We start from the raw sequence: 22239 nt of genomic DNA, 5'->3' as shown, positions 1-22239 counted from the left end.
CCACTGGCATGACTGCATGGAGTGCCAATGTTACCTTCCCGCCGTAGCAGTACCTATTGATCTACTCACACACTGGGGGTTGAGGCTCATCTCCATTTCTAAGTCGAAGAGCCGGCGTTGTCCGTAGACACCTCCAAGGTCATGTGGCCACTGGCATGACTGCATGGAGTGCCAATGTTACCTTCCCGCCGTAGCAGTACCTATTGATCTACTCACACACTGGGGGTTGAGGCTCATCTCCATTTCTAAGTCGAAGAGCCGGCGTTGTCCGTAGACACCTCCAAGGTCATGTGGCCACTGGCATGACTGCATGGAGTGCCAATGTTACCTTCCCGCCGGAGCAGTACCTATTGATCTATTCACACACTGGGGGTTGAGGCTCATCTCCATTTCTAAGTCGAAGAGCCGGCGTTGTCCGTAGACACCTCCAAGGTCATGTGGCCACTGGCATGACTGCATGGAGTGCCAATGTTACCTTCCCGCCGGAGCAGTACCTATTGATCTACTCACACACTGGGGGTTGAGGCTCATCTCCATTTCTAAGTCGAAGAGCCGGCGTTGTCCGTAGACACCTCCAAGGTCATGTGGCCACTGGCATGACTGCATGGAGTGCCAATGTTACCTTCCCGCCGGAGCAGTACCTATTGATCTATTCACACACTGGGGGTTGAGGCTCATCTCCATTTCTAAGTCGAAGAGCCGGCGTTGTCCGTAGACACCTCCAAGGTCATGTGGCCACTGGCATGACTGCATGGAGTGCCAATGTTACCTTCCCGCCGGAGCAGTACCTATTGATCTACTCACACACTGGGGGTTGAGGCTCATCTCCATTTCTAAGTCGAAGAGCCGGCGTTGTCCGTAGACACCTCCAAGGTCATGTGGCCACTGGCATGACTGCATGGAGTGCCAATGTTACCTTCCCGCCGGAGCAGTACCTATTGATCTACTCACACACTGGGGGTTGAGGCTCATCTCCATTTCTAAGTCGAAGAGCCGGCGTTGTCCGTAGACACCTCCAAGGTCATGTGGCCACTGGCATGACTGCATGGAGTGCCAATGTTACCTTCCCGCCAGAGCAGTACCTATTAATCTACTCACATTGGCATGTTTTCGAACTGCTAGGTTGGCAGGAGCTGGAGCTAACAGCGGGTGCTCACTCCACTCCCGTGGTTTGAACCTGGGACCTTTCGACCTGCAAGTCCAGCAGCTCAGCGCTTTAACACACTTTGCCACCGGAGGCTCAATGTGTTTTCAATACATTGTGTTATTTTGGTGCTAAATTCGTAAATACAGTAATTACTACATAGCATTACTGCGTATTGAACTACTTTTTCTGTCCAATTTGTAGAACATGATGTTTTGGTGCTTAATTTGTAAAATCATAACCTAATTTGATGTTTAATAGGCTTGTCCTTAATCCCTCCTTATTATCCTACATATTCACTTATCCAACACTTTTATTTTTCAGTGATTGGTGTGTGTGTGTGTGGGGGGGGGGGGCAGGCCGCCCTCCCATTGGCCACGGCTTGGAAGGCCCCTCCCCCTCCCTGGGGAGACCTCAAGACCATCTAGCCCACCCAAAAGCAAAATCCCTGGGCTCAACTTTCCCCCACGCTCGTCCTCGATCGCTCTTCTAAGGTTTTGCAAAGTTTGGCAAACTTTGGCAGCAGAGTTTTGTGGGGAAGGAGTTGCCAAGCTCATTCATCACTATGATAAGTGCCTAGATTTGAATGGTGACTATGTTGAGAAGTAGTATTTGGGTGTGACTTTGAACTGCATATGGTAAGTGTTTTCTCCTATACTTTGTTCATTTTTAATTCCAAAACGTAATCTACTTTCTGGATAACCCTCGAACAAATCAAACACAGTGTAGCAGATGCATATACTATGCCGTGGGGCATAACAAGGACGCCTAAAGCTTTTGAAGAAGAAACTGAAACGGGATGGCTAACAAGTACGAAAGAGAGCGATGAGATGTGATGGTTTATTAGGCAAGAAGAAATTAAAATCCCGGTTAAATTGGAAAAGGAAATGCTCCCCGTTGGGACACGAGTGCCGTGTTTGCATCTAGGCCCAAAAGAACGTGCTCTCAGGCCCAAATGGAAAGGACCGTGCGGGATTCTAGACTGCACCTGGCCCACGGGTTACTCAATGGAAGCAGAAGGACAGCGATGGTGGGCACATCAGAACCAGGTTAAAATATATAACGTAAAATAACTTTGTTAATGATTGTTGGTTTTGTCTTTCAGAAATGAACTTCGGAGATGAACCAGCGATTTGAGGATTGTTGACAGGATTGTTATTCTTGATAGCCTTGAGACTGTTGTGTATTTATTTATTTATTTACAGCATTTCTATTCCGCCCTTCTTTCTCACCCCGAAGGGGACTCAGGGCGGATCACATGACACATATAGGCAAACATTCAATGCCTTTTAACATAGAACAAAGACAAGACAAACATAGGCTCCGAGCGGGCCTTGAACTCATGACCTCCTGGTCAGAGTGATTCATTGCAGCTGGTTGCAGCTGGCTTGCTCTCCAGCCTGCGCCACAGCCCGGGCCCACAAAACACATAAAGACATTTTATTGTTGTTGGGGTTTTTTTGTGTCAGGAGTGACTTGAGAAACTGGAGTCACTTTTGGTGTGGGAGAATTGGCCGTCTGCAAGGACGTTGCCCAGGGGACATTGCCCGGATGTTTGATGTTTTCCCATCCTTGTGGGAGGGAGGCTTTTCTCATGTCCCCGCATGGAGCTGGAGCTGACACAGGGAGCTCTTCCGTGCTCTCCCCGGATTGGATTTGAACTGGCAACCTTCAGGGCAGCAGTCCTGCCACTGGCACAAGGGTTGAGCCCACTGCACCACCGGGGTCTCCATTTTACTATCAAGACGGATAGGAAAAGAACCGCTACAGGCCAAGGCCACCAAGACCACCAGTCCACAAGAAAGTCCGGTTTATAGGGGAGGAGAAGAGAAGTTATTAAAATACTGTCATAATTAGTAAAACATACCCAATTTTCATATGAGCATTTAAACCAGTAGGAATAAGAAGGTTTATTAACTTTGACCCTAGAAGACAATCCGGTTTCCAGTTGTGTTTTAGACAGACTGAGCCAAGAGTAGATTCAAGCCAAATCGGCATAAGATATAGACTAGAATGAACATCCTAAAGCTGATAATAATTTTTGGAATTATAATTGTCAATTATAAATGGATTTTTGGACGTGATGGTGGTACAACCCAAAGCCATGATTGCACCAAACTGATGAACGCAACCCTTGATCCCACAAGAAAATGGACAACACGGACGCTTTGTGCCCAGATTGAAGCACAACCGTGAGTTCATAAAGAAACAAAAGGAGTTGGAAAGATTTACTGGGAACAGGAATTATATAACAGCACCCCATTTTATTGTATAAATGCCTGTATAAAAATTGTAACAATGTTACAGAACAGAATGTGCGGATTAAATTATGGGTTGCAACATGTATACAAGTGGGAATGGTAAGAATATTATGGAACAAACATCCACCAGAATATGATGGAACCATGCGGATTGGAATAAACCATATAGGGATACAACCTATATATATAAAAATGCAATGTGGCACTTTATTATAGAGTAAACAACAAAACCACTGAACCCAATCACACCAAATTTGGCCACAAAAGACAGTCCAAGGTATGTCTTTCAATCAAAAAACCTAGAAAAATAGTCCAAATTACAGAGGATGAGGAAGAGCCTTTCTCCCCCTATCTGCCAGTTAGAAAGGAAGGCCCTGCTGCCTTTAGCCGCCGCCCTGCCTTTAGGCCCCGCCCCCTTCGTGTCCTAGCAACTCCCTCAGCCAAAATGGCGCCCAGGGCAGAGGCAGAGGGCACAGGCCTGATCCACACTGCCTATAAAATACAGATTATCTGATTTGAACTGGATTATATGGCAGTGTAGACTCAAGGCCCTTCCACACAGCTGTATTACCCAGAATGCCAAGGCAGATAATCCACAATATCTGCTTTGAACTGGATTGTCTTGAGTCCATACTGCCATATAATCCATTTCAGTGTGAATTTTATACAGCTGTGTAGAAGGAGCCTCATATAATCCACTTCTAAGCAGATAAGATTATACATATAATATGTAATAATTACTGTGGTATAATAATACAGAACAATATAATCTCTAAAACCAGGACAGTAAATAAAGAGCAACACTCTGAAAGCAGGGAAATTGGGAATTCCAGAAAGAAAACAATCAGGGCCAGCTAACACTTCCCAACAAAGGATTCCCCCAGGCAGGAACCAGCCAGGCTTTGAAGCTGCAAGGCCATTAAATGCTAATCAAGGTGCCTATTTGCAGCAGTCATACCTGCCACGCTGAGACTATTAATTGCTAATGAAACTTGCCAACCAAGGATTCCACAAGGTAGAAAGCGGCCAGGCTTGCAAGCAGCAAGACTATTCATTGCAATTCAGTCTGGCCAAACAGGGATTCCCCTACAAAGGAAGTAGTCAGGCTTCAAAGCGGCTCTTTGATTGAGGGTGCTACTCCAACTACTCCAGAAAACGACCAGGCTTTGAGGCTGCAAGGTTATTCACTGCTATTCCACCTGGCCAATAAATGATTCCCATCAGCCACAGCAACGCTTGGCTGGGCAAAGCTAGTTAAAATATAAAAGATTATATGTACAGACTGCAGAAGAATATAAAACACCAAAATACTGAATATAACAACAATAATAAAAAAAAACCTTTTATTTATGTACCGCCCTTTCTCCTCAAGGGACTCAGGGCGGTTTCCAACAAACAAGGAAACCATACAACAACTTAAAACCGTATAACAAATCATAATACAATAATGAGCATAAGTACACAAAACAAATCAATCAATTGACCACAGAATTAAGAACTAATTATCAAAATACTCCATCAACGGGCCGAGATACAGTGACCAAGGGGTTCAACATTGGGATGGCCAACTATAAGGTGCTAGGCGGGCCAAGTGCAACAGTATGGCATAGGGCCGGGAAGTGGACAATGTGCCGAGCGGGGTCATGGCCGGGAGGACCAAGGGCTAGCCCTGCTCAAAGATCTGCAGGAACCACCAGGTTTTCAGATCCTTGAGGAAAGACAGAGAAGGGGCTTGCCCAATCTCTCTGGGAAGGGCCTTCCAGAGCCGGGGAGCCACCACCAAGAAGGCCTCTCCCTCGTCCCCACTGACCGCGCTTGTGACAGGAGTGGGAGTGAGAGCAGGGCCTCCCAGGAGATCTTAGAGCACGTGCCGGTCCATAGGAGGAGATGCGATCATGGAGATGGGCTGGGCCCGAGCCATACAGGGCTTTATAGGTCATCACCTGCACCTTGAATTGGGACCGGCAGCTTATGGGCAGCCCGTGGAGCTGCTTCAGGAGAGGTGTTGTATGCTCCCTCGGTAGTTAGCTCCAGTTAGGAGCCTGGCTGCCGGTCTTTGAACCAGGTGGAGTTTCCAGGCCGTCTTCAGGGGCAGCCCCACATAGAGAGCATTGTAGCAAGCCAATCTGGATGCAACCAAGGTGTGGTCCACCGTGGCCATGTCTGAATTCTCGAGGAATGTTTGCAGCTGGTGCACAAGTTTTAGCTGTGTGACGGCCTTCCTGGCCACCACCGACACCTGAATCTGAATGGATGACATTGTCACAAAAATAGTGTGTGCAGATTTGATAAATGTGGATTTGTTATGTGTCGGTTTGAATGAACTGTATGGAAGGAAGGAAGGAAGGAATGAGAGCTAAATTTTGGAGACACCATTCTAAAATATTAATGCCTGCAATGACTAACTACCTGCTTGCTGAACTGTAATTAAAAGTTGTTAATGAGACCTGAAATAGTTGACTTGCTTGCTAACTGTGATAAGAACTGACAGCGAGAAGGGAAATGTTTACATCTGTTTACATGTCAACATTTGCTGACTTGATGAGCTTTTGGGGCAGAGACAATGGCTCTTTTAAGTTAAGGGTGTTGAGAAGGAAGTCAACACAAGGCCAACACTAATCAAGAAGAATCAACATCTAGTCCAGGAAAATGAGATGGAGCCAGGATTGAAGACGTTTGTCATTCATTTACAACTTTGCAACAACATCAGCAAAATATTGCTATGTAAGTGACCTTATGACAATCCAGAAATTGTGACAGACAGAGATGCTGTTCACCCGCTATGCTCAGTAGAGATGGTGTATGGGAAAATGGCAGATATGCAACGGAACACAGTCTGATCACTTCTCTAAGAAGGGAGAAAAGGATATGGTAGTATTTGGAAGTATGCATGAGGATGAATGCATGAACGTGTGTGAACGCCGAGTGAAAATGTAACCCTTCTTTGTCTGCCTGTTAGCCAGTGTTAGTAGGTTGTAAATCCAATGTAGCTGCATAGAATCTGTATGTCTGTATATCTAAATGTTGTTCTGTAAAAGTTCTGATATACCTCTCACACTAAAATTGCAATAAAATGAACCTATTCTTTAAAGTTATTGAAAAGATATTCATAACGACACGTTCTGACACAAAATGCGACGTGTCAGCTGAATGTATGCAGATCCAGGTGTTGATGGTTTGGGGAGTACTGAATGAAACAGAAAATACAACGTGTCATGTATAAGCCAAACAGAAAACTAGGCCGCTGATACATAATTATGTACAAATAAAAAATCAAACCGAGAGTAGTACTGTGGAATGAACTGTAAATGTAATAAAACAATAACACCATCCAATTCCATATGTTATCGCCCCTAATTTACACCATTGGACTATAAATTTAAATATGACTATGTCTAATATGTTTAATATTTCAAAGATAAAACCCGAGTGTGCACAATTTACTAACAGCTATTTAGATTTTACAGGGAAAAGGAGGACAATTTGGAGAAGAGTAAAAAGAGACCTCATGGACATGATTCTTGAGGGAACTGGAATAGGAGTTGCAACTTCTTGGGATATAGAAACACAGGCTAATAAATGGTCCTCTTTGGGACAATTGCCATGGGAAGTCTTGCAGCACAGGAGAGAGCTCTGTTGATTCTAATAATAATAATAATAATAATAATAATAATAATAATAATAATAATAATAAAACTTTATTTATATCCCGCCACCATCTCCCCATGGGGACTCGGGGCGGCTTACATGGGGCAAAGGCCCAAACAACATAAAAACAAAATATAAGCAACACAATACAATCACAATATAAAAAGATGAAACAATAATACAATATATCAATATAAACAACAATACAAGATAAAAATTTCATTTAAAACACATAAATGGTAAGACCATGATAAAAACAGGATAAATTATTAAAAACCCACTGGGGCTGATTAATTAATGACTTTTAAAAACCATTTGATATCAGCACCTTTGGGGAATGAAGTGTTTGGTCAAATAAACAAAACTTTGATTACATTAGGAAAGATGAGAAAGGACAGCTTGAAAGAAATAAGTATGGCATTAACTTCTCTAACATGGAAAGATGTGGCCAGAGATCAAAGGAAACCTGAATAATTGGCAGAAGTTACCATTAACATGGCTGGGCAGGGTAGCAATAATTAAGAGGAGGATGCTCCCCAAAATGCTCCTTCTATTTCAGAACATGCCTATCGCTAAAGGGACCAACATTTTTAACGCATGGAAAAGAGACATCATGAAATTCATTTGGTGAGCGAAAAAAGCCAGGATTGCGTACAAGAATCTAACTGATTTTTTTTGGGGGGGGGGGGTAAATTTACCAGACCTAAGAGCTTACTATGAAGCCGCCTGAATAAGCTGGCTCAGAGATTGGATACAATTCAAGAATACACATTTACTTAATTTAGAAAGTCACTGACTAAGATTTGGGTGGCATGCATATCTATGGTATGAAGGAGAGAGGCTAAATAAGGCTTTTAATAAACACATAATTAGAGGAAGTCTAATTGATATTTGGCACATGGTTCCCTCCAGTGTGAATTCTATGTCAATGTAGATTTCAACTCTCAGAGAAACTCTTTCCACATGACATCTCTCAGGGATACTTTGATGGTGCTTTTCCTGCATGGCAGGGGTTTGTTGTTGTTATTATTATTATCATCGTCATCATTTTTACTTATATCCCACTTTTTCTCTCAATATGGAGATTCAAAGCAGCTCATAAATCAAAAGCATTGCTATACAAATTAAAATATACAAATATTAAAACAGTATTGAACATCATTAATATTAAAACCTAGTGGCGCAATTGTTTAAATCCTTGTGCCAGCTGGACTGCTGATCTGAAGGCTGCTGGTTCAAATCCAGGAGACGGAGTGAGCTCCCATCTGTCAACCTCCCAGCAGGAGGGTAACCCACACAGGAGTCCCCTGGGCAACGTCTCTGTAGACAGCCAATTCTATCACACCAGAAGCAACTTGCAGTATGTTCTCAAGTCGCTTCTGCCACGATAAAAATGCAATCAAAGATTTTTTTGCCCCCTGAAATGGGTTGCAAGGCCTTTTTCATTCTCACAAAAAGTTACAAACATCTTCTCAATGGTGTACAAAGATAATTTATCCCATTCATCTAATATTGATTACGTCACAAGCATCTTAACTCACATACAATTTCATTTGGTTTCTCTGTTCTAACAAGCAAAAGGCAACATAGGATTCTTTAGACCAGGGGTCCCCAAACTAAGGCCCGGGGGCCGGATGCGGCCCTCCAAGGTCATTTACCTGGCCCCCGCCCCCAGTTTTATAATATAATATTTTTATATCATTTTTATAATATAATAGATTGTATATACATATAATATTGATAAAAATATTATAATGTTATACAATATAATACTAATAATAATACCATATAATAATATTAATTATATGTTATATATTACATATAGTATTACAGTATAGTGGTATAGTTCAATATAGTAATGTATAATGCTAATATTTTGCTAGGCTAATAATATCATATATTGTATGTACATACAGCTGCCCTGAGTCCCCTTCGGGGTAAGAAGGGTGGGATATAAATGTAGTAAATAAATGTAGTAAGTAAATAAATAATTAATTTTAGACTTAGGCTCACCCAAATGCTGAAATGACTTGAAGGCACACAACAACAACAACAACAACAACAACAACAATCCTAATTAACTGACTATCTCATTGGCCAGAAGCAGGCCCACACTTTCCATTGAAATCCTGATAGGTTTATATTGGTTAAGATTGTTTTCATTTTTAAATATTGTATTGTTCTTTCATTGTTGTTGTTGTTGTTGTTTTGCACTACAAATAAGACATGTGCAGTGTGCATAGGAATTTGTTCGTATTTTTTTTCAAATGATAATTCGGCCCCTCCATAGTCTGAAGGATTGTAGACCGGCCCTTTGCTTTAAAAGTTTGAGGACCCCTGCTTTAGACAATGGTGCTTTCATGTTAATGACCCCAAGCTTATCTACTTCTGTTGCAAGCTTAACTCCGAAACGGCTGGGAAACTTAAGGAGTTCTAGCTAACCAGTTCTGTCCTCATACAAAGGGTGTTTGAAAAAGAACTCCCGAGTTTTAATGTAAACTGCATTAAAACTAGGGAGTTCTTTTTCAAACACCCCGTATTTTATCCTTGGAAGGTGACTTCCTCTCTGCAGCAACATCATTCAAACATCAGTGTTTTCTCTCAAACATGGGCCTCACAAGGGCCTTCTGCAAATTAGGTCAAATAACAGTAAATCACGACATATGGGACTTATAGTCATTAGAAGTATCCTTGAAAATTTCCTTTCTAACCACGTCCCCCTTAAACCCACTCGCCCAACAGCCTTGCCTTTGGAGGTCTTGGCAACCCTGCCTTTCCAGCAGCACCAGAAGCAACACCAATCCGATCCAGTTTGCATATTGCGCAGGCATGGGCACAATTGGGTGTCTTGGATTCCAGTCTGGTTCCAATCTGGTTTCAGGCCCAGCTATGGAACAGAATCGGCCTACACTTTTGTAATCATAAATACCTAATTAATACTTAATATTTCTGACAAAAATCTTACATGGGGTTGGTTTAACCTCTGTTTTGCTAGTTAAACTGAATTACCATGTAGGTAATAAAAAGTGCCAAAAACATGAAAGGTTTGGAAAGCTCTGTCTTAGAGAGACTCTCTGGGATCAATTACCATGGTTCCCTTCAATGTGAATTCTATGTCTATGCAGATTTAAACCCTCAGAGAAGCTCTTTCTACATGCCATCTCTCAGGGATACCTTAATTGTATTTTTCCTGCATGGCAGGGGGTTATTATTGTCGTTTGTTTATATCATGATTTTTCTCTACATACTGAGACTCAAAGCAGCCCAGAAATTAAAAGCATTGCAATACAACTTAAAACATAAAAATAAATAAATATTACAACAGTATTAAACATCACTAATATTAAAACAATTTTGGTTAAATCCATAAAAGCATATAAAATCACAGCAGGGTTGGATTAGATGGCCCATGTGATCTCTTCCAACTCCATTATTCTATGATTTTATGTTACGTCTTTATAGGGTTTCTCCCCAGGGTGAGTTCTTTGATATTTATGTAGAGTTGGACTATGAGTAATGCTCTGTTCACATTCAAGGCATGTATAGGGTTTCTACCCTGTATGAGTCTTTTGATATTTATGTAGATTTGAAATACGAGTAAAGGTCTTAGCACCCTCCAGGTATATATAGGGTTTCTCCCCAGTAAGTCCTTTGATGTTTACGTAGCACTGCCCTCTGAGTTAAACTCTGTGCATATTCCAAACATTTATAGGGTTTCCCCCCAGTGTGAGCCCTTTGATGTGAAGACTTGTACGAGTGAAACTTGTCAACACTACAGGCATTTATAGGGTTTCTTCCCAGCGTGAGTCCTTTGATGTGAACGTAGACTTGAACTATAAGTGAAGCTCTGTCCACATTCTAGGCATTTATAGGGTTTCTCCCCAGTGTGAGTCCTTTGATGTTCACGTAGATTTGCACTACGAGAGAAGCTCTGTCCACAATCCAGGCATTTATGGGGTTTTTCCCCAGTGTGAGTCCTTTGATGTGAATGCAGGCCTGAACTATGAGCGAAGGTTTGTCCACACTCCAGACATGTATAGGGTTTCTCCCCAGTGTGAGACCATTGATGTGAACGTAGATGTTGACTACGAGTGAAGCTCTGTCCACAATCCAGGCATGTATACGGTTTCTCCCCAGTGTGAGTCTTTTGATGTGAACGTAGATTTGAAATCTGAGTGAAGCTCTGTTCACACTCAAGGCATGTATAGGGTTTCTCCCCAGTGTGAATTCTTTGATGTTCCCGTAGATTTGAACTATGACTGAACCTCTTCCCACACTCCAGGCATGTATAGGGTTTCTCCCCAGTGTGAGTCCTTTGATGTGAACGTAGACCTGAAATCTGAGTGAAGCTCCTTCCACACTCGAGGCATGTATAGAGTTTCTCCCCAGTGTGAATTCTTTGATGTGAACGTAAACCTGAACTATAAATGAAGCTCTGTCCACATTCCAGGCATCTATACAGGTTCTCTCCAGTGTGAATCCTTTGATGTGAATGTAGACCTGAACTATGAGTGAAGCTCTGTCCACACTCGAGGCATGTATAGGGTTTCTCCCCAGTGTGAATTCTTTGATGTTCACGTAGATTTGAACTATGAGTGAACTTCTTCCCACACTCCAGGCATGTATAGGGTTTCTCTCCAGTGTGAATCCTTTGATGTCTATGTAGACCTGAACTATAAGTGAACCTCTGTTCACACTCAAGGCATTTATAGGGTTTCTCCCCAGTGTGAATTCTTCGATGTTCACGTAGATTTGAACTATGAGTGAACCTCTTCCCACACTCCAAGCATATATAGGGTTTTTCCCCAGTGTGAGTTCTTTGATGTGAACGTAGACCTGAAATCTGAGTGAAGCTCTGTCCACATTCGGGGCATGTATAGAGTTTCTCCCTAGTGTGAGTTCTCTGATGTGAACGTAGACCCGAACTATGAGTGAAGCTCCGTCCACACTCAAGGCATCTATAGGGGTTCTCACCAGTGTGAAACCTTTGATGTGAACGTAAACCTGAACTATACATGAAGCTCTGCCCACACTCAAGGCATGTATAGGGTTTCTCCCCAGTGTGAATTCTTTGATGTTGACATAGATTTCCCCTCTGAGTGAACTTCTTCCCACACTCCAGGCATGCATAGGGTTTCTCCCCAGTGTGAGTCCTTTGATGCCTATATAGACCTGAACTATTATTGAAGCTCTGTCCACATTCCAGGCATGTATACGATTTCTCCCCAGTGTGAGTCCTTTGATGTGAATGTAGATTTCTTCTCTTAGTAAAGCTCTTTCCACCATCCAGGCATTTGGATGCTTTCTCCTCCATGTCAACAGTAAGGATACTTGATTCTTCTTTCTTTTATTAAATGTAAGTGAAGTCAAGAATTCAGCAAGATCATCATCTTGAGAGGATTTCCTCTTCCTATATTATTTGTTTTCTTACTGCACTCAAGTAGTCACTCCAGAATCCTCATTTCCCTGGTGAAAAAAGAAGCAAAAGATCAAGTATGAAAGACAGAAACCTTCTTTACATCCAAAATTTTCCCTCTTTCTCTCCATGGGTCATGTTGAAAATGGAAATGCAAACATCAGGGCTCAAGGACATACACAGATGTCAGTAAAGGGAATAAATGATTCTTTAAAATGAAGGGAATTAATCCAGAAAGAAAGGAGATGGGAGGGATAGAGGAAGGAAAGAATGCATGAATGATAGAAGGAAAACGTGGAACTTTATCACTGCTACTTATTTCCATGATACAGCACTTTATGAAACCTGTCCCCACTGGGTTGCTTTTAATTACTCTGATTTTATCTGCTTGGATTTTAATGTATTTGTCCATTAGTTTATTTTGAGTATTGTTGGAATGTTTTAAGTTTATGTTAAATATGTTGTTGTTCTTCGAGCTTGTCCCTGTTGTGAGCCGCCCCGAGTCCCTTCGGGGAGATGGGGCGGGATATAAAAATAAAGTTTATTTATTTATTATAACTCCTAATTTTTGAGCATCCCATTGATTTCACTGGGCTGAACACAAATGTGACCAAAGGAACGGCATCATTCACTGGATAATGTGTTTCCCTGAATTACCAGGATGTGCTAAATGCTAAGAGACACAAAGATTACTGGGCTGCCTCCCGTCCCATAATGAGTCCCAGGTCTGCTTTCTGAGCATCCTAAATCAGATACCTGCTGCCACCAAATTTTCTGTCTTTTCCTAAAGGAATCCTGCAGCGAAGCAAGACCCTACCTCTCCACCCACCTAATTCAAAACCACAATGAGGCTTGTTTGAGAAGTTCAAATAATGTCACTCTGCTGAACAAGGTCCGCATTGGGCCATTCATTCCCTTGGCTCAGCCCCAGGATGGGATGCAAAGATAACCACAGCTCCACCCATAATGCCTTTTTCCTGGCATCTTTCACCTTTGCCCACTTCCCCTTTTCTTCCTTGTCTTCTCTCCAGGGGAAGATTTTCAGCAGCTGAAGGAGAGCCAGCGAAACACAGGCTTTTCATGCAGGGTCTTAGGAATGTCTTTGCTGTGACCAATGCAATAAATCCCAACCTGGGGAAGTGCAAAGATGACAGCAGACGCAGACTGCAGCCAGGAAGTGAGAAGACGTTTCCTTCTTGAGAGGAGAGCCACTTCCAACCTCGATGATAAACTAATGAAGAGTAGAGACATCACATTGGCAACTAAGGTCTGCATAGTCAAAGCAACGGCATTCCTCATAGTACCCTATGGATACGAGAGCTTGATCATAAGGAAGGCAGTATTAAACATCATTAATATTAAAACCTAGAGCCGTAGTGACACAATTGGTTAAATCCTTGTGCCGGCTGGACTGCTGACGTGAAGGTTGGGTTGCTAACCTGAAGGTTGCCAGTTCGAATTCACGAGAAGTGAGCTCCCGTCTGTCAGCTTCCCAGCAGGATGGTAACACATACAAGAGTCCCCTGGGCATTGTCTCTGTAGACGGCCAATGCTACCACACCAGAAGCAACTTGCAGTATGTTCTCAAATCGCTTATGACATGATAAAAATTACTATTAAAACAATTTTGGTTAAATTCATAAAAGCATATGAAAAATATAAAATCACAACAGGGTTGAATTAGATGGCCCACATGGTCTCTTCCAACCCTATTATTCTATGATTATATGATTTTATCATCATCATTTAATTACTTATTAATCGCCCTCCATCCACGAGGCTCTAGGCGATTTACAAGATAAAATTGTAAAGGATAAAAATACATACGTACAAATATTAATAAAATTAACATAGATTAAAAGCTCTAGTAAAGAGCCAGGTCTTGAGTGCACTTCTCTAGGACCCGGTACATAAAGTAAGTCTCATTGTGATGGTCGTTGCGACCTCCGATGATGGGAGAAGGAGAGACGGTCCCTAAGGTACGATGGGCCCTGGCCGTAAAGAGTTTTAAAGGTCAGAACTAGCATCTTATATAGACCACGGTAATCAGTTGGAAGCCAATGCAGATGCTGCAGCACTGGTGTTATGTGGCATTTCATGGGTGTTCTTATGCTATGTCTTTATAGGGTTTCTCCCCAGTGTGTGTCCTCTGATGTCGATATAGATTTGAACTATGAGTGAACCTCTTCCCACACTCCAAGCATTCATAAGGTTTCTCCCCAGTGTGAATTCTTTGATGTGAACATAAAACTGAACTATGACTGAAGCTCTGTCCACATTCCAGGCAAATATAGGGTTTCTCCCCAGTGTGAGCCCTTTGATGATTACGTAGACTGGAATTATGAGCGAAGCTCTGTCCACACTCCAGACATTTATAGGGTTTCTCTCCAGTGTGAGTCCTTTGATGCGTAAGTAGATTTGTACTACGAGAGAAGCTCTGTCCACACTCCAGGCATTTATAGGGTTTCTCCCCAGTGTGAGTCCTTTGATGTGAACGTAAGTCTCCATTTTGAGCAAAGCCCTTTCCACACTCCAGGCATGTATAGGGTTTTTCCCCAGTGTGAAACTTTTGATGTCTTTGTAGATGTTCACTACGAGTGAAGCTCCGTCCACAATCCAGGCATTTATAGGGTTTCTCCCCAGTGTGAGTCCTTTGATGTGAACGTAAACCTGAACTATGAGTGAAGCTCTGTTCACATTCCAGGCATTTATAGGGTTTCTCCCCAGAGTGAGCCCTTTGATGTGAACGTAGACCTGAACTATGAGTGAAGTTCTGTCCACATACCAGGCATGTATAGGGTTTCTCCCCAGTGTGAGTCAATTGATGCGAACTTAGATGTGCACTACAAGTGAAGTTCTGTCCACACTCCATGCATGTATACGGTTTCTCCCCAGTGTGAGTCTTTTGATGTGAACGTAGATTTGAAATATGAGTGAAGCTCTGTCCACACTCAAGGCATTTATAGGGCTTCTCCCCAGTGTGAATTCGTTGATGTTCACATAGATTTGAACTATGACTGAACCTCTTCCCACACTCCAGGCATATATAGGGTTTCTCCCCAGTGTGAATCCTTTGATGTGAACGTAGACCTGAAATCTGAGTGAAACTCCGTCCACACTCGAGGCATGTATAGGGTTTCTCCCCAGTGTGAATTCTTTGATGTTCACAAAGATTTGAACTATGAGTGAACCTCTTCCCACACTCCAGGCATTCATAGGGTTTCTCCTCCGTGCGAGTCCTTTCATGTTGCTGCAGATTATCCCTCTTAGTGAAGCTCTTTCCACCATCCAGGCATTTAGATGCTTTCTCCTCCATGTCAACAGTGATATGGGTGTTTAATTTTAATAAAGATACTTGACTCTTCCTGTTTGCTTTATTATCTGTAACTGAAGTCTAGAATTTAGCAACATCACCACGTTGACAGGATTTCGTCTTCCTATATTATTGGTTTCCTTACTGCATCCAAGAGGTTGCTTGAAAGAGTCCTCTTTTCCCTGGTGAAGAAAGAAGCAAAAGATCAAGGACGAAAGCCAGAAACCTTCTTCACCTCCAAGATTTCCCCCCTTTCCCTTCATGGGTCATGTTGAAAATGGAAATACCAAGCAATGAAGACATCAGGGTTCAAGCACATACACAGATACCGGCAAAGGGAATCAATGATTCTTTAAAAAGAAAGGAATTAATCCAGAAAGAAAGAAGATGGAAGGGACAGAGGAAGAAAAGACTGAATAAATGATAGAAGGAAAAATAGGCATTCTTAATTTTGGGTCATCCCACTAATTTCACTGGGCTGAACACAAATGTGGCTACAGGAACGGAAGGCAGGAAGGCCAGCAGACATTAACGGTTCTTTGCAATATTAAAGGGCATCATTCACTGGATAATGTGTTTCCCTGAATTACCAGGAATGTGCTAAATGCTAAAAAAAGTATTCCCTGGTTACCTTTTGGAAGATGCATTCGGACTTCTGGTTTAGGCACGGTGACAGGCAGAATGGCGAAAGTCTTCGTCCAGAGCCATTAGAATGATTGTTTATTTCTAGAGGGCAGAGTTCTTCTGGCTAAACATAGATTAAGCCAAGAAGAAGTGTAGATCTGTGCAAACCCTGAAAACAGCAGGGTAACAACTGGGAAAGCTGTAAGTCTGTGGGAAGATTTTTGTGGAGGTTGCAGCCCCTGGGTGTTTTGCTGCTGAGGAGATAGAAGATGAAACACACACACACACACAATCAAGCAGCTGTTTTCCAGCTAACTTGTCGACCATCCAAACAAATCCCTTCCCTTTAAGACCCATCAAGACCCTTGGAAAGTAGGATTTATATAAGACAACTTTTTTTATGAACTCCAAAGGAAAATGAAGGCAGAGACTGTAAAGGAAACAATGAAATGATCAACTTTTAAAGGGGAAGTTCTTGAGGATTGAGGACTACTACCCTATGATGGAGGAAAGTATCATTTTTAATTTCCAAATTTATAGATACAAATTTAAACTCAACAAATAATGATTTGTAATTAATGAGATATTTATTTATCATGTCAGAAGCAAACCGAGGGTACAAGTTGTAACGTATTTGAAAAAGTAAAAGAAGTGATACTTTAGAGTTTGATTCATCTCATTCTAGTATTGTAACTGTTAATAAGAATACCTCTAAGTGAAACATATTTTGTAACCACCAAGCTTGTGCCTGAATAAACTTGATATTGTTCTTTTTACATCAAAGCCTCTGTCATCTATAGACTCCCTCAGCACAATTGCGCCACCATTTTAACACCGAATAAAGTAAAGGGCTTCCTCTGAGCTATTGGGTGGTTGAGCACTTTTATAATCTAAAGGTGTCTCTCCACACAGTGGTGGCTGCATTTCCACTAATCGGTGGCAGTTATCTTTTATTATTTGGGACATCTATTCGTTATTAATTGGGTCTTCTAGGCTACCCTCCTTTACAAATTGGTGGCAGCGGTGGGATAAAAAGATTCCTCCTGCCTGAAAGAACTTTAGTCGTTCTTTATAAATTGGTGGCAGTCATTATAAATTCATTACAGGGAGGGAAGCGGGCTCTTCCGTGGGCCTTTCCTCTCAAGATTTGGCCCAAGCCAACCTTCAAGGGCTGCCTGAAAATCGCCTTCTTTGCCCCTTCCTCCTCCTGTGGGTTTCTCTGTTCGCTAATAGTTTTGAGGCCTGGCAGTTTAGGCCTCGCCGACCGCTCCAGGGAAGCAAGCAAGTAAACGCCTCACACAGAGTCGCTTGGGAAGGCCGGCTTTGCTCACATTTTCCGCATCTTTTTTGAGGAAGCAGGGAGGCCTTCTGTATTTTATCTTTTGGGGAGGGAATTCATTGTGATTGGAGTGCCAATGCCAAACTCAAGGGCCTTAGGTTATCTGAGTCCAGTTGAAAGCAGAAAATCACAATATCTGCTGTGAACCAAGGGCCCTTCCATACAGCCTTATAACCCCAAATATCAAGGCAAAAATCCCACAATATATGTCTTGAACTGGGTTATATGAGGGCCCTTCCACACAGCTGAATAAAATCCCACATTTTCTGCTTTGAACTGGAATATAAGGTAGTGTGCACTCAAAGCAAGTATTGCGGGATTGTCTGTCTTGATATTCTTTGGAGATACAGTCATTAATTAATCAGCCCCAGAGGGTTTTTAATAATCTATCCTGTATTTATTACGATTTTACCATTTATGTGTTTTAAATGCAATTTTTTATCCTGTATTTTTGTTTTAATTGATATATTGTATTAATAATAATAATAAACTTTATTTATACCCCGCCACCATCTCCCCGTGGGGACTCGGGGCGGCTTACATGGGGCAGAGGCCCAAACAACACAAGGACAAAATATAAACAACATAATACAATCACAATATAAAACAGATAAAACAGTAATGCAATATAGCAATTAAAACAACAATACAGGATAAAAAATTACATTAAAAACACATAAAAGGCAAGACCGTAATAAATACAGGATAGATTATTAAAAACCCTCTGGGGCTGATTAATTAATGACTGTATCTTCGAAAGCCTGCTGAAACATCAAAGTCTTCAGTAACAACCTAATATTATTATCATTAGCTCTCACTGTAAAACCGTATACTGTATGCTGGTTTTATATCTGTAAGCCGCCCCGAGTCCCTCTGGGGAGATGGTGGCGGGGTACAAAAATAAAATTATTATTATTAAACACAAAAGTTGTAATGGGAAAGCAACCTTTTGTAAAACTCTGTTTAGTCCCCCGAAGTAGTTGTTGTTATTATTATCTGCCAATGCCACACATAAGATTTGATGGAAAAGCATCTGCAGCAAAATGTTTAATTATAGTGTAAATTTTAGATATGATTGTTAACGTTTAAACATGGCCTATCTTGCAGGGGTGGTGTGTGAACAGCCATTTTGTGATTCTTAGAAGGCAGCACCAGGGGAGGAGCTAATTTACATAGAGGCGACCTGATTGATCATATGTAAATGAGCAGGCGCTAGAATTTGAAAGGGGAGATAGCCAAGAAATGGCAATGTGTTGTCGAAGGCTTTCATGGCCGGGATCACAGGTTTGTTGTATGTCTTTCGGGCTGTGTGGCCATGTTCCAGAAGTATTATCTCCTGACGTTTCGCCCACATTTCTGTTGAGAACACAGAAATGCTGGATCACTCCAACAACTATCATGTCAGACTACACAGAGAAGCCATTGAAATCCACAAGCATGTGGACAATTTCAACAGAAAGGAAGAAACCATGAAAAGGAACAAAATCTGGCTACCAATATTAAAATCAAAACAGTAGATGGGAACCAACACTCTGAGGGCACAGCTAATGACTGAACAAAGGATGCCCCCAGGCAAGAGACAAAAACCTTTCCAATGCTAATTAGGGTGATTAACTGAAACATTAATGCTGGCTTCCCAATGACAAAAGACTCTTGCCACACCCTGGACTCTACACGGATATATATTCTTTCCTTTCCTTACTTAGTTTATCCATACCTCACAACCTCTGAGGATGCCTGCCATAGATGTGGGCAAAACGTCAGGAGAGAATACTTCTGGAACATGGCCACACAGCCCAAAAGACATACAACAACCCAAAGAAATGGCAGTTGAAAAAGAAAACCCGAACATTCTAAAGTCAGTTAGGACAGGGAAAGCTAACTGCTAGGTCATGAAAGTTGGTTGTCAGTGAATATAGTCAGGGAGTATGTTAATAAAAGGTATTTCAAGAAGTAGTTAGTATAATAAGTTATAAACAGTTAAGAGTCTGCTCCTGCATAGTAAACAAGTGGATCTTTCTGTATATAAAGATTTGTATGAAATCACAGCTTTCCTTCTGAAACAAAACATTGTTATTCCACCAAGAAAACAATATACAAATGTAACCAACACGTTTTTGTTGCAAGATAGGATGCTACACAGATGCTACACTTGCGCAGAAAAAAATAAATAAAATGCAGAGACAGAATGGGTGAGGCCTGGCTTGACAACAATTTGTGTGAAAAAGATCTTGGAGTCTTTATGGACAAAAAGTGGAACATGAGCCAAGGGTGTGATGCAGCAGCTGAAAATGGCTTGACAACAGTTTGTGTGAAAAAGATCTTGGAGTCTTTATGGACAAAAAGTGGAACATGAGCCAAGGGTGTGATGCAGCAGCTGAAAAAGCCAATGCGGTTAGTCTATGCCTAGATCGAGGGAAGTCATGGTGCCCCTTTATTCTCCTTTGGTCAGGCCTTGAGCGGAGTTGACTGAAGGTGTCTCTGGTTTTGGCTAGCCTTGGCTCTCCCTTGGAAGGAGGCTGCCCCTGCTTTCTCCATTTCCTCCCCCACAGTTTGATTTTTCTCTTTTCCTCCTACTGGTGCCTATAATGCCTGAGAGACGTCATCACACTTCACATTCCCGGCCCATCATCCCGTTTGGATATCAGCCAGCATGCCAAAGTCAAAGGGCTGTGGCACAGGCTGGTTAGTAGCCAGCTGCAATAAATCACTATGACCAAAGAGGTCATGAGTTTGAGGCCAGCCCATGTCGGAGTGTGCACCCGACCATTAAAATAAAAAATAGCCATGCTAATTGTTGACCTAAGCAACCCGAAAGACAGTTGCATCTATCAAGTAGGAAATTTAGGCACTACTTATGTTAGGGGGGGGGGGGGCTCATTTAACTAATTTACGACACAATAAAATTTGTCCAGCAGTGTTTGGAATGAGGAAGTATCCATCAAGGTGTCACAGTGGATGATGAAACAGCTGGTCCCCCTGTGGCCGGAATCGAGCATACCCTTAGGAAGCTAGAAGCTGGAGAAGGTTAAATGGCCTCTGTGTCTGTCTCTATGTTTATATGGCATTGAATGTTTGCCATGTGTATGTACATTGCGATCTGCCCTGAGTCCCCTTTGGGGTGAGAAAGAAGGGTGGAATATAAATACTGTAAGTAAATAAATAAATAAGATCGACAGAGATACTCGTAGGAATGCTTAAGCAAGCGAGAGTCCAAAAGTGGCAGGCTAAAGCCCAGAAATTCAAGCCATGGCTGATACCGAGTGAGACTCCCTCCTGCGCACCTCTTCCTGTGAGTGGAGGAGGAAGAGGGAGGCAGGCCGTGCTGCGGGCACCTCTTCTTTGGCCGGAAAGCAGCCGCTCAAGGAACACGGCAACTGAGGCCAGCATTGGCAGGCAGGGAGGAGGGCCTCTTTAGGGGGACACTCCACCCCTCCCAACCCATCCCCAAGGCCCAAGTTGTAGTTCCACCAGGCCTTGGAGTGTCTCTGCCAAAGACTGTGAATGACAACTCCCGAGGTGTGATTGCACTGAGCTGGGCGGCAGTCCAAGGGGGTCAGGCTGTGCCCATCCTCGAGTGGAGATTAACTGTAGCAGGAAGGAATGGCCAAACCCAGGCCCGGGGACCGAATGCAGTGGCCCCTTGGGCTCTTTTCTCTCTCACCATCATATCCTTCCTTTTTTACCTCTCTCCTTCTCCCTCCCTCCTTACCTTCCACCCTTCCTTCCTTCTCCTTCCTTCTTTCCCTTTTGTCTTTCCACCCCCCCTTCCTCTCTCCCCTTTCTCCTTCCTCCTGGGGCATGTGTAACTGGGAGATGAGACGGTGGAGAGGGAACATGAGAAACATGTGTCAAGATGGCCAAGGGTGTCTGACCCATTGAGGAGGAACGAGGGGGGAGATCTGCTTTTCTGCTGCCCTAGAGACCAGGTTGGGAAAAGGGAGCCATGGGTTCGCATGGCAGGGAAGGAGATTCGGCTGGAAAGACGAGGAAGAACTTCCTGGAGGGTTGTTGTATGTATTCCGGGCTGTATGGCCATGTTCTAGAAGTATTCTCTCCTGACGTTTCGCCCACATCTATGGCAGGCATCCTCAGAGGTTGTGAGATTGTTAACTTGTATTCAGTAAAAAAAAAATTTAAAAAGGAAATGGGAGTCCATCCATCCTGAAAAATCAGAGGAGTGTGTGTGTGAGGGGGACGGGGGGGGGGGGGGGGGGGACGACGACGACCCTGTTTTAGCGAAAACGTTGGAGCTAAAAATGCCAAAGCAGGAAAATGGAATTACCATAATACAGTAGTCTCTCACTTATCCAACATTTGCTTTTCCAATGTTGTGGAATATCCAACACAGTCTGCCTCCCGCCCAGATCCACAGCTGTTTCTCTAGGCAGCAAAGATGGACTTTTCATGGATTTAATTTCCTACAGTGTTGTTACTATAAGTTCATTTTATGCAAGTCTATCTTTATTTATAGTCAATTTGTTAGTAGCCAAG

At 42.6% G+C, this 22239-nt stretch overlaps 2 protein-coding genes across 3 annotated transcripts in view; both read right to left on the bottom strand.

Annotated features, from left to right (window-relative positions):
• Window positions 1-9397: 9397 nt before the first annotated feature.
• On the bottom strand, window positions 9398-12183 carry LOC100562982 (zinc finger protein 844). Its single transcript, XM_062979320.1, has one exon. It carries the CDS (start codon window positions 12181-12183, stop codon window positions 10912-10914), a length of 1272 nt encoding a protein of 423 aa, XP_062835390.1. The 3' UTR covers window positions 9398-10911.
• A 406-nt stretch (window positions 12184-12589) lies between these two features.
• The window catches only part of LOC103281601 (zinc finger protein 135), a 32764-nt gene continuing 23114 nt past the window's right edge, over window positions 12590-22239 (bottom strand). For both annotated transcript variants that reach the window (XM_062979812.1, XM_008123513.3), the window contains exon 2: window positions 12590-15964. In XM_062979812.1, the coding sequence (XP_062835882.1) occupies window positions 14577-15785 (1209 nt within the window). In that variant the 5' untranslated portion in view covers window positions 15786-15964 and the 3' untranslated portion in view covers window positions 12590-14576. The remainder of the gene's footprint in view (window positions 15965-22239) is intronic.

This window comes from Anolis carolinensis, chromosome 4 (genome assembly GCF_035594765.1).
Source record: "Anolis carolinensis isolate JA03-04 chromosome 4, rAnoCar3.1.pri, whole genome shotgun sequence".
NCBI classification, from domain to species: domain Eukaryota; kingdom Metazoa; phylum Chordata; class Lepidosauria; order Squamata; family Dactyloidae; genus Anolis; species Anolis carolinensis.
Note: the sequence above shows the minus strand (reverse complement) of the source record. Positions and strands in the feature narration are given on the sequence as shown.